The sequence below is a fragment of the Natrix helvetica genome, assembly GCF_964273705.1.
Source record: "Natrix helvetica genome assembly, chromosome: 2".
Taxonomy (NCBI): Eukaryota; Metazoa; Chordata; class Lepidosauria; order Squamata; family Natricidae; genus Natrix; species Natrix helvetica.
In genome coordinates this window covers 8,300,725-8,316,478 of record NC_138552.1, presented here as the reverse complement: position 1 = coordinate 8,316,478, position 15,754 = coordinate 8,300,725, and the positions used below count along the sequence as shown (strand labels likewise).

General features: G+C 44.1%; 1 protein-coding gene across 2 annotated transcripts in view; it reads right to left on the bottom strand.

Moving 5' to 3' along the window:
• Positions 1-4,368: 4,368 nt before the first annotated feature.
• The window catches only part of SLC14A1 (solute carrier family 14 member 1 (Kidd blood group)), a 49,966-nt gene continuing 38,580 nt past the window's right edge, over positions 4,369-15,754 (bottom strand). For both annotated transcript variants that reach the window (XM_081942572.1, XM_081942571.1), the window contains exons 6-9: positions 12,862-13,009; positions 10,373-10,507; positions 9,305-9,354; positions 4,369-6,990 (exon numbers count right to left, since the gene is read on the bottom strand). In XM_081942572.1, the coding sequence (XP_081798698.1) occupies positions 6,805-6,990; positions 9,305-9,354; positions 10,373-10,507; positions 12,862-13,009 (519 nt within the window). In that variant the 3' untranslated portion in view covers positions 4,369-6,804. The remainder of the gene's footprint in view (positions 6,991-9,304; positions 9,355-10,372; positions 10,508-12,861; positions 13,010-15,754) is intronic.

Below are 15,754 nucleotides of genomic sequence, written 5' to 3'. Positions count from 1 at the left end.
GAATCTGTCAGAATCTACTGGATTTCACTCCTGGGATAGTGCCTCAAGCCTGCCACTATCTATTTCCAAGACCCACAAATACTCTGAGATGTGTGACTGGCTGCAGAGAGTATGTGTAGAGAGTTTCCAAGCTCACAAAAGCTTTGTCATAAAAATCCCAGCAGACTTCAGAAAAAGCAAAATAACAGAGTTGGAGGGGACCTTGGAGGTCTTCTAGTCCTACCCCTTGATGAAGTGGGAAACCCTATACCTGTGGTGTCAAACCTGTGGCACGTGTGCTGGGAATGACACTCCTCTTCTGCATTCCTGTGCACACATATGCGCCGGCCAGTTGGCTTTCATGCACGTGGGAGTGTCAAAATAGTAGTGTCCCAGGGCGCATATGTGCTCCGGCACCCAAACTTCCAGGTTTCCGTTGCGTGCATGCATGAGGGCCAGCTGTTTGTCGGGCATGCTCTTGCGACAGAAAAAGGAAAATTGGGTGCCGACGTGCATATGTCTGATGGAATGCTGCTCATCTGTGTTTCGGCACCCCCGTGCACGCGAAGACCAGCGAGGCCCCTGCATTTCTTACGAGATGGTTTTGCATGCCATTTCTGGCCTGTAGGTCAGCACGTGGTGATGAAAAAGGTTAGCCATCACTGCCCTATACCATTCCAGACAAATGGTTGGCCAATCTCTTCTATAAAGCCTCCCGCGATGGAGTACCCACAATGTCTGGAGGCAAGTCGTTCCACTGGTTAATTGTTCTATCAGGAAATTTCTCCTTATTTCTAGGTTGGATCCAGTGGTGGGTTTCAAATTTTTTTAGAACCTCTTCTCTAGGTGTGGGAGTGGCTTGCTGGCCTTGTGACTGGGTGGGAGTGGCTTACCAGCCATGTGACCGATTGGGAGTGGCTTGCCAGCCATGTGACTGGGTGGGCATGGCCAACTTGTAAAATGTGGTGAAACTCACTTAGCAACGCTCTTGCTTAGCAACCAAAATGTTGGCTCAGAAACTCTGGCATTTGAAGCACGCAAGTCTTACAGCTGTCAAGTTACAAGACCCTCGCACCTCTAACCCTTTAGAAAAAAAAACCTCAGGGATGTTCAAACTTGGCAGCTTTAAGACTTGTGGACTTCAACTCCCAGAATTCCTCCTCCAGTCATGTTGGCTCAGGAACTCTGGCATTGAAGTGTGCAAATCTTAATGCTGTCAAGTTACAAGACCCTTGCACCCCTAACCCTTTAGAAACAAAAAACCCAGGGGTGTTCAAACTTGACAGCTTTAAGACTTGTGGACTTCAACTCCCAGAATTCTTCCTCTCGCTCTTCATCCTGATGATGTGCGGACGGGCGGGGGGAGGGAGGGAGCTGGAACCGGTTCTAAATGGCACTGTAGATTTGTGGAACCTCTTCTATAGAAGAAGTTAGAACTGGCAGGAACCTACCCCTGATTGGATTGCTCTTTGATATATTTCCACCTGTTACTTCTTGTCCTGTTACTTCTTGTCCTGCCTTGATGCTTTGGAGAATAGTTTGACTCCCTCTTCTTTATGGCAGCCCCTGAAATATTGGAACACTGTTATCATGTCTCCCCTAGTCCTTCCTTTCATTAAACCAGATTCCTCTGTTAATGCAGTTAATCCTGCTAATGCTCCATAGCAAATGGTTGCAGACTGAGGACCAAATAGCATCAATTTGGTTTCAAAAAATTGTAGAATGTAAGATTTGGAAGGGATCTTGGAGATCATGTAGTCCAGAGATGTCCAAACATGGCAACTTTAAGACTTGAGGACTTCGACTCCCAGAATTCCCCAGGCTGGCGGGGGAATTCTGGAAGTTGACGTCCATAAGTCTTAAAGTTGCCAAAGTTGAACATCCTTGATGTAGCCCAACTCCTTGTCCAGTTAAATAATTCACTGCTCCACTCCAGCATCTTCTGTACGTTGCTTGGTGCCAATAAAACACACATGCAATAAAAACTACAGTAGACAGTGTACAATGGCAATAAATCAAGAAATTCTAGACTGGTCTCTAAAGCAAACATTTGATGTCAGATTCCTATCTGTCTTGTGAAGTTCAGTTTAGACAGCAGTAAAAGACTGACTTTGGCATTTGAATATTCAAGAGAATAAAAAATGCAATTTAACACAGCTGGCAACTAGATGTATGTGTGTGTGTGTGTGTGTTTAGGGGAATGTAAGAAGTCTGATTTTGAAAATAAATAGCCCTATAACTCATTTATTTGGGCGTGGAACATGAAACTTGATTAGCACTGTTGTAAAATTCCAGCACGTTCACACTTCTTGTTCCCTTCGTTACAGTCTGCCTGGAATCCTTATTTTACATTTTAAAAATTAAACATATTCATAACTGAATACAGGTCATCCCCGTCCTATAACTGAGTCCAAAATTTCTGTCGCTAAGCGAAACAATTGTTTGACAAAAAACCCAGCCTGTTTTCATGAAAAATGGGCTGTTTTTTGCTCATTTTTGCCTCCTCCCCAGGAACACTCTACAATCCTCCTAAGGGCTATTCATGCCCTTGTTTTTTTTTTTAAAAAAAGGGCCCATTTTTGCAAAAAATGGGCTCTTTTGGGGAGGTTTACAGTGTGCAAAAACTTTTTTTAAAATTTGCCTCTTAAAACCTTGGTGCGCCTTATACTCCTGTGCGTCTTATACTCCGAAAAATACGGTACATATATGACCTAACACCAGTGCTAACAGGGGCTGTCACATGAAGCGATGTATCCTCCTTGGATAGGGCTCTTTAAAGAAAGGCTGGATTATTGAAGATGTTTTAATGATCCTTCACTGAATAGAGTTTGGACGAGATGATCTCAACTCTCCGATTCTATAATATAGGGGTGTTAGACTCAAGGCCCGCGGGCCGAAGCCGGCCTGCAGGCTGCTTAGATCTGGCCTGAAGGGCCGGCCTGGAAACAGCAAAAGCCCGTAGTGCCTCTGCTAGCAAAAATGGAGGGCTCTATTTTCATTGGCAGAGGGCTGCAAGAGGCCATCCAGGCTGGAAACGGAGCGTAGGAGGATTAGAAGACCTCCAAGGTCCCTTCCAACTCTGTAATTCTCTTATTCATAGTGGTTACGATAATATACTTATTGCTATAAGATTCACACTCTTGCATGGCTGAAAAAGTATTTACACCTGACTCTATTTCTTCCTTTCATGACAAAGCATTGGGATTTGATTAACAGTCCAGCTTTCTGCAAATACAGGGAGTGTTTGACATATACTGTATGACCACAATTGGGAGCAGAATCTCTGTTGTTAAGCAGTGACGTGCGGTGAGGTTTATGGCTGGTGAGGCTGGTGAAGTCATCAGGAAGGCGGGGAATGGGACCACGTGTGCAGGAGGCTGAGGCTGCCTCAGCCTCCCTCCTGCACACGTGGTCCCATTCCCCGCCTAGGATTTCCTGGGTCCCCATCCTAACCGAAGATTAATCAAATCTGACCCCGCTTAGTTTTCTTGGAATCAGCCATGGCTTTCTAAGCGCTACGTTCAATATCGTATCACAAAATAATAATTGTAAAAAAAAATACATCTGCTTTTTCTCTCTGTCTCTTTCAGCAGCCCAATTCTTAACAAGGCGCCGGTCACGTCTCGGTTTCCAGGGTCCTTTCGCGACCGAGCTGGCAGGGAAATGGTAGCCGCCGGTCCGAAAAGTCTGTCGCACTTTCTGCTTTTGAGAGCAACTTCCCGTAAACCCGCCGTTGCTCAGTGCGAGGAAGGGAGCCGCTCGCGCATGCGCACTCGCCCTGGAACATGAGCTCCGGTGTCAGAACCCAACAGAAGGCAGGGAATGGGACCACGTGTGCAGGAGGGAGGCTGAGGCTAGAGGAGCCTCCTGCACCTCCCTCTGTCCTGCACACGTGGTCCCATTCCCCGAGGCTCCTCGGCGCCTTTTCCCTTTTTTTTCTTCTCATGATGAGAGCGGTGAGGCTCTGCCTCCCCTGCCTCCCCTGACCGCACGTCCCTGTTGTTAAGTAAGATGGTTATTAAGGGAGTTAGGCCAAATGTCATGCCTTTTTTTTTTTTTGCCAAGGTTGTTAAGTGAATCTTGTGGTTATTAAGCAATGGAGCTTCCCCAATGACTTTGCTTTTTGGCAAGCTTGCTGAGAAATTTACTGTTGTTCCGCGAGAAATTTTGGTGGTCCGCAGAAAAAATATTTGCATTTTTCATATTGCGCTAACTACTATTTATCTTTTTTTTAAAAAAAAAATCCTATTAGTGGTCCGCAAGATTTAAAATTATGGATTTAGTGGTCCCTGAAGTCCGAAAGGTTGGTGACCCCTGACCTAGAAGGATGAAGGACAAGCAGTTCATAAAAAAAGAGAAAAAAAACTGCTTTTAGTTCATGTATTTTAGTATAGTTTATTTGACTTTCAGAAAAATACAAAAACCTAAAACAGATTCATTACACTTGTAGTAACACAGTAAACCACAATATATAACATTGATTGAGTTTATCTACAATGTATATACATGTTGGGTGAGTTTATTTACAGGACTTATAGGGACGTCTCTGGCTGTTGGTCTCATAGAATGACTCCAATGAGTTGTAGATCATGGCTGGACCTCCAAAGGTTCCTTCTCTTGGGCTTCCCTTCTCCATGTTCAATATGCTTCTCCCCCACTCTACATTGCTAAGGGGCCCAAAATGAATCCTGCTCTTCAAACTATGATTCAAGCTCATTTATAAATCATGGTTTGGAGACAAGGCATCAGGACTAAGCATCAGGGGTCAGGTTTCGTGGGATCGGCCAATAATTAGAACTTGCGGAGATCTGTGGGGTCCTTGGTGCTGTCTGAGCTTGGCTATTTTTCTTACAAATGTTTCGTGACCCAACTAGGTAACATCATCAGTGCTAGAAGGGAGTAGGGTTTGTTCTCTCTTTATGTCCAAGAGGTTTGCCCTGACAATATTGATGGAAATGTTCTTGATGGTTCCTTGTTTATGGCTTGATTGTTTGTCTTGAGTTGATCATTCCTTGATTGGTGTACATTGATAGAGTAAACCACTAGTCCCATGATGGCGAACCTATGGCACACATGCCGGAAGTGGCATGCAGAGCCATCTCTCCAGGCACACAAGCCGTTACCCATTGTTCTTCCGGGTTCTAGCATGCCGGCCAGCTGGTCTTCACGCATGTGGGAGCACCAGAAACTGGAAGAACTGACACTCGGCACGCATGTGCACACTGGGAACATGATCTTCCAGTTTCTGGGGCACGCATGCGCACCGGCCAGGTGGTCTTCGCATGCAAATGCCCGCTAGAAAGCAGGAGACCAGGTGGCCGGTGTGCATGGCGGAAACTGGAAGATCATCTTCCCAGCATGCACATATGCTCTTCCAGTTTCCGGCACTCATGTGTGTGTGTGTGTGCACTCAGTGCTGAAAAGGTTCACCAACATTGCACTAGTCTTTAAAAATAGAGCAAACTCCACTCCCTTCTAGCATTGATGATATTACCTAGTTGGGTATTGAAATGTCTGCAAGGAAAAAACCAAGTTAAGAAAGCACCAAGGACCTCACAGTTCAATCCTAAACTGCAAATGTTCTCTTCTATTGCAGAGATTCCCCTGCTTCTAATGAGAATGTCCTAATTTGATCATTCCACCTCATCCTTGTCCCCTTCTCGTCTGATCTTTCCTTTTGGGACAACTTACAGAAGCTGGGAGAAGAACTGGCCGTGCGGTCTCTCATCTTCCCAAGCATTTCTCATGTTGCTTAGAAAAGGAACTGACACGCCATCATGGCTAGATTGATTATGTCTTCAAGGTGCAGGTATACATTGGGGTTAATAAATTGGGAACGCAAAAAAATAATAATAGAAAAACAACAACAGCAAAAAGAATAAAAAATTAAAAAAACAAAACAAAAAAAGAATAATAAATTGGGAACGCGTTGATATGTATATATACAAAGACTTCTTAGTATAAATTTTGCTCTAGCGCTGACCTCTCACGACTCTCTGTGTTGCTAGGAATTAGAGGATGTTGTAAACGTATCTTATAACAATTGGTTTCCTGAATATTTGCATAAAGAGAATATTGTGCGTCTAATCCCACTTGGCCAAATAAAGTATTCACTCATTCGTTAAAGTGGTCGTAACTTGCAAGTAACAGCTAAGTTTGTAAATACTACTAATAATAATTTCACTTCTTTACAAGTATCCTTGACTTACGATGATAATTGATACCGGAATTTCCATCGCTAAGCAAGGCAGTTCTTAATAGCAGTAGCAATAGCATTTAGACTTATATACCACTTCATAGTGCTTTACAGCCCTCTCTAAGCGGTTTACAGAGTCAGCCTATTGCCCCCAACAATTTGGGTCCTCATTTTACCGACCTCGGAAGGATGGAAGGATGAGTCAACCTTGAGCCTGGTGAGATTTGAACTACCGAACTGCAGGCAGCCGGCAGTCAGCAGAAGTAGCCTGCAGTACTGCACTCCAACCACTGGGCCACATCAGCTCTTAAGTGAGTCATGTCTGATTTTATGGCTTTTTTAAAAAACAACAACAAGGCTGAGGAATTCTGGAAATTGAAGTCCCCAAGTTTTAAAGTTGCCAAGTTTGGACACCTCTGGTCTAAACTGAATTGTCCCACTTATATTACGTTCCTTCCCAGATGAATACATTCACTCCTGAACGTATGAATGAATGTTGAACTTGACTGATCCAAGTGAAGGCATCTACAATTGAGAAAAACAAAGGGTCCATTGAAAACTGGGTTTTTCTTTTGCTCTTCCTTGAGAAGACTCTATAAGTTGGAAGTCCGATTCTTCGATTTGCTCGCTTACACTTTGTCGCAAACGGATTCTTCAGAACTCTGTTTCTTTCTCTCCACATAGTACGCCCGGTTGGCTTCTGGATAGGTGACTTTGGAGAGAGGCAGCTTGAAGATGGCCTTGTTGGTGGTGCTTAAGAGCAGGAAGACGAGCGAAGATAAGCAGAAGGGCCAGGTGCCTACTGGCAGCCCAAACTGAAAAATAAAAATAAAAACAGAAACATCTGTCAGCAATATCTTTGGGGAGTTTACACAAAATCAAAGCCCCACCTTGCTTTTAACATCTGTAGTAAGCTTAGGCATACTAAAAATAACAGAACAGAGTAAAATAAATGATTAATTTAATTGCTAATTTTAATCCAATTTTTAAAATTTTATTGTTAACATTAATTGGGTTTGTTTTTCGATACTTTATTTAATTTCCTTTTTAACTTTTGTAATATGTGCTTTTTTATGTTGTACGCCACCCTGAGTCCTTTGGGAGAAGGGTGGCATATAAATCCAATAAATAAACAAACAAACAAACAAAAAGCAGAGGCATCACCCTGTCAACAAAAGTGCATCTAGTCAAGGCTACGGTTTTCCCCAGTTGCAATGGATGCCTGTGAAGGTTGGACCGTAAGGAAGACTGAGCGCCAAAGAATTGAGTCCTTTGAACTATGGTGCTGGAGAAGACTCCTGCGAGTCCCTTGGACTGCAAGGCCATCCAACCGGTCAGTCCTGGAGGAGATCAACCCTGACTGCTCTTTAGAAGGCCAGATCCTGGAGAGGAAACTCAAAGACTTTGGCCACCTAATGAGAAGGAAGGACTCCCTGGAGAAGAGCCTCATGCTGGGAAACATTGAAGGCAAAAGAAGAAGGGGACGGCAGAGAATGAGGTGGCTGGATGGAGTCACCGAAGCAGTTGGCGTGAGCATAAATGGACTCCAGGGGATGGTAGAGGACAGGAAGGCCTGGAGGAATGTTGTCCATGGGATCACGATGGGGCAGACACGACTTTGCAACTAACAACAAAGTAAGCTTAGAAAGTGCTACACACTTTTTGCAATTAAACAAGAGCAATAATGGAAGATATCTACTGCGTTGACAATGGTATCAAAGGGACCATGATTTGGAAAAGAGGAGGGAAACTACGTCCTCTTTATGATTTGTGGACATCAACTCTCAGAATGGCTGAGTCAGCCATTCGGGGAGTTGAAGTCCACAGGTCATAAAAGGGCCATCGTTCCCCACCCCTGATTCAGAACATCAACAGATATGGAGAAACGTGGGTTTAATGTTTTGCTTTGGGACTCACTCAAAACATTTATAACAGAACGACAGAGTTGGAGGGCACCTTGGAGGTCTTCTAGTCCTACCCCCTGCTCAGGCAGGGAAGACTATACTATTTCAGACAAATGGTTGTCCAATCTCTTCTTAAGAACCTCCAGTATTGAAGCATTCACAACTTCTGGAGGCCACTGATTGTTCTCAGGAAATTTCTCCTGAATTCCAGATTGCTTCTCTCTTTGATTAGTTTCCACCCATTGCTTCTTGTTCTACCCTCAGGTGCTTTGGAGAATAGCTTGACTCCCTCTTCTTTCTGGCAACCCCTGAGATATTGGAAGGCTGCTATCATGTCTCCCCTAGTCCTTCTTTCTATTAAACTAGACCTACCCAGTTCCTGCAACCGTTCTTCAGATGTTTTAGTCTCCAGTCCCCTAATCAACTGTTGCTCTTCTCTGCACTCTTTCTAGAGCAATGATGGTGAACCTTTTCAGCATCGTGCCAAAAAGGGAGCGCACCCTCTCTCTCGTTAGCCACACAACCCGGAAGAGGAGCTGTAAAGAGGGCATACACGTGCATGTGCATCCTGGGAAATGAATTTCCAGTTCTGACACACACGTGTGCAACAGCCACCAAGTCTTTGTGTTACTGGTGCGCATTTGCGCGTGACGATCAGCTGGCTGGTGCGGATGCCCACGCCAGAAAACATTCTGGTTTCCAGCACTGCCACATGCACAAAGGGTAGCTGATTGTCACCAGCACATGCCGAGCCACAAACCCAGAAGAGGAAGGGGTGATGCTGCACATGCCAGGCCAAATGGCTCTGCGCGCCAGTTTGGGCATGCATGCCATAGGTTCCCCATCACGGTTCTAGAGTATGAACTGAATTGAATTTTGTGGGAAGAGAACGCTGTGTTACAGAGACTCCTCAACTTACGACTGCAATTTTCCTTGTAAGTCATTGCAGTCGTTAAGCAGGTTACCATGCATCCTTACGGTTACGCCTTGCAGGTGGGCTATTGTGAGGTTGAAATAGACCCCATTTAAGCCACCTGTAATTCCCCCCCTCCCAAAGTGAGCAAAGAATCGATGATGATAAATAGATACAATACAATACAATAGCAGAGTTGGAAGGGACCTTGGAGGTCTTCTAGTCCAACCCCCTGCCTAGGCAGGAAACCCTATACCGTTTCAGACAAATGGCTATCCAACATCTTTGTTCCTCGATTATCAGCGAACTTACCACGGAAAAGAAGCGGCCCATCGCTTCTCCCACGTAAGTGGTGAAAAAAGCTGCAAGAAGAAACAGAAATACACAATGTGGTTATTTGCTGTAAGAGACTCTGAAATAGAAAGGGGTTAAGGGCCAGGTAGTGAGAGGGACTCTGGTCTATTATTTTGAGCCAGTCCCCCACTCTTGGCCTGAACCACCTTGCAAGGTTGTTGTTCTGGGAGAAAAGAGAAGGAGGAAGGCGTGTTGGAGATATTAGCAGCCTTGAGTTTTTTCTAAAAGTAATAAAGGCGGGATACAAATAAATAAGTAAAGCTATTTTGGGTTAGGGTTAAAAGTACATTGGCCTGCAATGGGCTGGGGAGGCCTGCAGAGGGTCAAATGGAGCATCGGAGGACCGGATCCTCCCCCCAGAAGCTCCAGTTCAGCCCATAACAGGCCAAGGGAGGCCCAGGAAGGGTTGAACGGAATTGCAAGAGGCTGGAGAGGAGACTGCTTGTTAGCTCTTTATAAGTGAGTGGGTGGATGGGGGAAGCAATTGTGGGGAGCATGAGGTATTTCAATGCGTTGGGGAGGCCTTGGGTGGTCTTAAGCAGGTGGCAGTTTCCATCAGTAGCCCCCAATGGCCTTCCCCGCCCTCGTGTGCACTTAACGAGACTCACGTTCGATTAGCAAATGTGTGGGGAAAGCAGGGAGTGATCCCATTCAAGGTATGATATTCACTACCCACAAATCCTCGGGTTACGAATGGAATGGGCAGGCTCCATGACATTTGTAACTCGAGGACTACCTATATCGGGGGTCCATCAGAACCTAGTGACCATACAGATCACGCAACAATCGGCCGTACATTGACGACTATCTGTATTTTAGCGATGTAAAGCAGGGGTCCCCGACGCCCAATCCGGTCTGCGGCATGCCAGAAACCGGTCCGCGCAAACAAGTGAAGGCCTATCCATGTGATGCAGAAGGCATGCGAAACCACGCCCCCTCCGGCCTGCCGAAAAACCTCTCTACATGGAGCTGGTCCCTGGTGCCCAAAGGGTTGGTGTAACTACTGTAAAGGGCCTGGTTACTTACCGCACGCTATTGCCAACACAAATGTCTCCCAGGTGAGGGCATAGAACATCCCTCCTATGGCAATGCAGGAGAGGCAGCTGTTGTAATTCCACAGGCCAGCATAAATTTTGTTCAAAGGGGAGGCCAGGCTCAGGGCTACAAAGAAAAACGGGCGAAAAACTTGGTGAGCTTGAGTCCATAGGGAATATATAGCCATACGGAAGGCCTCCTGGCGTCCACCTCTCCCAGTCTGTGCTTTTTTTTTTTTAAACAACGTTTTATTGGTTTTTAAAAAATTTTTACAAGGAAAAAGGTAGTGGGTAGATACAAATTTTGACAGTTGCAATGTGCGGTGGGTGTCCCCTCCCTCCATACTCAAGGTATACATTTGCAAAAAAATTCATTACTAAATAGTTACATATAGTCAGCATGTAAATTCAATTAATAAATTTGGTCAACTTATGTCAAGCAAGTTTTCTTGTTCATTTTTGTGATCTGAGTTTTCTCAGTGTCGCCCCATCTCCCCCCGCTGGCAGAGCTCCGGCCCCTCCCGTGTCCTGTATATCTGGTGTAGGATCATCTGGTTTTTCTAAGAGTGTTTTGTTTTTGTCCATAAAGGCCTGTGCCTCTATGGGTGTATTAATTCTAATTCTTGTGTCCTCCCAGAATACTAACATACCTTCAGGCATCTGCCATCTAAACCACACCCCCTTCTGGTATAGTTTCTTCGCTAGCTGCGAGTAACTTTTTCTTTTTTCCCTTACTTTCTTGGGGATCTATTTTAGAATGGTTATATGCCTGTCCTGATATTTCAATTCTTGCCCCCTTTGTGCACTCAGAATCTCATCTCTTGTACTTTTTCTGAGAAATTTAATGTGTACCTCCCTGTGTACATTATGTGTTCTAGCATACGCTGAGTTAACTCTATAGACCAGGTCTATTTCCCACCCCATTTGTTGTTTCTCTCTGTGAATGTATTCAGCCAAAATACTTATCATAATGTCCCTTATGTTCCCAGTCTGTGCTTTAACTGAAAATGAACATGAGCCCATATGGACATCAATGGACAGTCCCAATTGTCCAGGTCAGGGGTGGGTTCCTACCGCCGTTGGTACCAGTTCGCTTGGCCTGGGTCATTGCTGGTTCTGTGACTCAGGCCCAAATTACCACTACCAGTTTGACCGAACCAGTGCGAACCGGTAGAAACCCACCTCTGGTCCAGGTCCTGGTTGTCCCAAAGGTACAGGAACACACACACACACACACACACACACACACACACACACACACTGGCCAGGTTGCATTATTAAAGGCTTTCCTAGGGCCCACTTGACTCTAGATCAGGGGTGTCAAACTCAACTTCACTGAGGGCCGCATCAGGGTTGTGTTTGACCTCAGGGGGGCGGGGTGGGCGTGGCCAGGATGGCGTTGCCAACTCAGAATCACTCATGTTGGGGTGCCTGTAGTGGCCTGAGCGCTCTGCCAGTGAAAATGGAGCTTGGGGTGGGTGGTGGGTGGGGCACATGCTCTGTTTTTGGTGGCAGAAGTACCGTGGGCCGGTCCTTTGTTGTTTCCAGGGTGGCCCCATGGGCCAGATCGAAGGACCCGCACGGCCAGATCCAGCCCCTGGGCCTTGAGTTTGACACCTCTGCTCTAAATGATTTTGTGTATCTTCTCTAAATGTTGTGGGCTGGTTTTAATGAATTCTGATTATTCTTTCTTGTTTGTTTGTTTTTGAGCTTGGAGGGGAATATAACTTTAAACAAGCATCCAAGGTATTTGAAGACTCCTCTTTGGGGTCTTGGAGCAGTTGTGGTATTCAGCCGGTTCAGACCGGTTTGGGTGACATGGGCCCGCCCCTGTCTACCCGCCCTGGCGCTATGCTGTCTTATTTAGCCATGTTTTCTAAGCTGGGGGCATGCGTAGTTTTTGGTGGGCGGTGAACTGATGGTAAAATTACATGAAACCCACCCCTGTCTTGGAGCTACTTCTGTTCACAGTTATTGAAACCTGGTGGCATAGCTTCTTTTCATCTTGAGAGGGAAATGCTCAAAATTTGAATGAATTCCCAAATTAGCATAGTCTAAGAAGAAAAGAAGAAGCTACCCAAGCTCTCCTGAAAATGTGTTATCCCCGAAGATCTGGGTCTTGTTTGGTTTGGGTCATTCCTTCCCATCTTCTGCCCATGTTCCTGAAGGTTAAATGTCATTCCCAGCTATCAAAGTCTGTCCATTGTTTAAATATTAAACGATCGTTTAAATATTAAACGTATAAATATTATTATCTATAAGTATTGGATAATCCCAGAGTTTGCTCCATGCATGGCCACTATAGAACACTTCCTCAACACAAAGCTCTTGAGATATTAGCATTCTTGAGATGCTGGAACCGTGGAGCTCTTTTTCTCAGAATATGACCAGTAAGAATTCTGAGATATGGTCCAATGCATTTGGGGTTTTCCAAGTTGGTGAAAGTTGCTGGGCAGAATGATATAATGCCATCCGTCATACCTGCAGGTATTCCAGCTGCTGAGCCAAGCACCGCGTGACTGAAGATGAGAGGGGATGAAATGAAAACAGCCAGCATGACGATGCCACCAGTCCAAGGGTTATCGCAGCCATAGACCTGCCCAATTCCTACTGGAATAGACTTCAGGAGCTGTGAAACAAGCATTCAAAGAAAAGAGTTGAAGATTATACCAAAAGGACTTCCATTGTGATCTTCAGCAAGTGGTTTATTATTATTATTATTATTATTATTATTATTATTATTATTATTATTATTATTATTATTATTATTATTATTATTATTATTATTATTATTATACGATTGTATCACAGTGGCCAGTTGTTTCGCCGGATTTGGCATTGATTACTAGTCGGGCCCCACCCAAGGGCCTAGGACGTCGTAACGTATTTTCGTAATATACGTGCAGATCCAAGCAGTGCAGCTTTTTGCATTTGACTGATGGTGATTTTGTCAAGTTTTAGCTGTTTTAAATGTAATTCCAGTGTTTTTGGAATAGCACCCAGTGTGCCGATTACTTATTACTTATTACTTATTACTTATTACTTATTACTTATTACTTATTACTTATTACTTATTTCTTATTTCTTATTTCTTATTTCTTATTTCTTATTACTTACTCATTACTTATTACTTATTCTGAAGTTTATTTATTTCTATTTTTTTTATTTTATGTATGTGTGTGTGTGTGTGTTTCAGCATAACTCTGGAATGCCTGGCCTGTTAAGGAGAGCGAGTGTGGCATCCTAGAGCAATGCCAGGTTATCAGCCAGTATTGTATAAAATACAGAGAGAGAGAGAGAGAGAGAGAGAGAGAGAGAGAGAGAGAGAGAGAGAAAGAGGGAGAGAGAGGGAGAGAGAGAGAGAGAGAGAGAAGAAAATAGGAAAATGAGGGAAGGAAAGGGAAAAGGGGGTGTGAAATACAAAGAGGAAGAGAAAAAGAAAGAAAAGGGGGCATTGACTCCCAACTCTTCCTAGCACAGTATAAGATAAATACACTCCATCCCCAACTCTTTTGCTTTTACACATTAATATATAACTAGCCATTCCTATAACACCAAATCTTTATAATCAACAAAACCAAAATCAAAGTTTCATTTCCCCCGATACAAGCACAAATTCCAGAAGTGATATTCAAATAATCCAGATGTTTTAGACTAGAAGTCCCCTACTATTAGGTAGCCTCAACTTACGGCCATAACTGAGCCCAACAATTCTCTTGCCAAGCGAGAAAGTTGTTGAGTGAGTTTTGTGGCATGCCCTGGTCTGTCTTGTCACAGCTGTTAAGTGAATCATTGCAGTTGTTGAATTAATAACATGGTTGTTAAGTGAATCTTGCTTCCCCCATGGACTTTGCCCATCAGAAGATCCCAAAAGGTGATCCCATGACCCCGGGACACTGCAACGGTCATAAATATGAGTCAGGTGCCAAGCATCTGAATTTTGATCACGTGACTATGGGGATGCTGCAATGCTCATAAGTGTGGAAAACAGTCATAACTTCCTTTTTTCAGTGCTGCTATTACTTCACACGGTATTAAACCAATAGTTGTAAGTGAAGGACTTCTTACATTTCACTTAATACCTCCAGAGGGCGCCCTCTTCATTAAACATAACACCTCCAGAGGGCGCCCTGGTATATATTTCATATGTACAATAATACAATAGCAGAGTTGGAAGGGACCTTGGAGGCCTTCTAGTCCAACCCCCTGCCTAGGCAGGAAACCCTATACCGTTTCAGACAAATGGCTATCCAACATTTTCTTTAAAACTTCACTTTCTTAAAAAGTGTTGGGTCATTCACAACTTCTGGAGGCAACTTCTGTTCCACTGCTTAATTGTTCTCACTGTCAGGAAATTTCTCCTCAGTTCTAAGTTGCTTCTCTCCTTGATTAGTTTCCACCCATTGCTTCTTGTTCTACCCTCAGGTGCCTTGGAGAATAGTTTGACTCCCTCTTCTTTGTGGCAACCCCTGAGATATTGGAACAATGCTATCATGTCTCCCCTAGTCCTTCTTTCTCTTAAGCTGAACATACCCAGTTCCTGCAACCGTTCTTCATATGTTTTAGTCTCCAGTCCCCTAATCATCTTTGTTGCTCTTCTCTGCACTCTTTGTAGAGTCTCCACATCTTTTCTACATCGTGGCGACCAAAACTGGATGCAGTATTCCAAGTGTGGCCTTACCAAGGCATTATAAAGTGGTATTAACACTTCACATGATCTTGATTCTATCCCTCTGTTGATGTAGCCTAGAACTGTGTTGGCTTTTTTGGCACTTGCTGCACATGGCTGGCTCATATTTAAATGGTTGTCCACTAGGACTCCAAGATCCCTCTCACAGTTACTACTATTGAGCAAGGTACGACCTATACTGTACCTGTGCATTTCGTTTTTGTTGCCTAAATGTAGAACCTTACTCTTTTCACCATTGAATTTCATTTTATTAGATAGTGCCCAATGTTCAAGTTTGTCAAGATCCTTCTGTATCTTAAGCCTATCTTCTGGCGTGTTGGCTATTCCCGCCAGCTTGGTGTCATCTGCAAATTTGATGAATTCCCCATTTATTCCCTCATCCAAATCATTGATGAAGATGTTGAATATATAGAACTGCATCTCTGCATTTTTAGCCACACACCTTCTTTTACACCAACAATGGTCACTTCTCAAAATGTGACTTTTACTGGTAGCTTCTCCATTAATCAATAGGCAACCAAATCTCAACTAATAAATACTTTGTCCATTTTGCTGACACATTGGCAAAAAAATAAATCAGAACACAAAATACAAGCTGGGCAGATACAACCTGTTGGATGACTCCCAATCCATCAAGGATCTAGGAGTACTCATCTCAAATGATCTAAGCCTTAGAGTTCATTG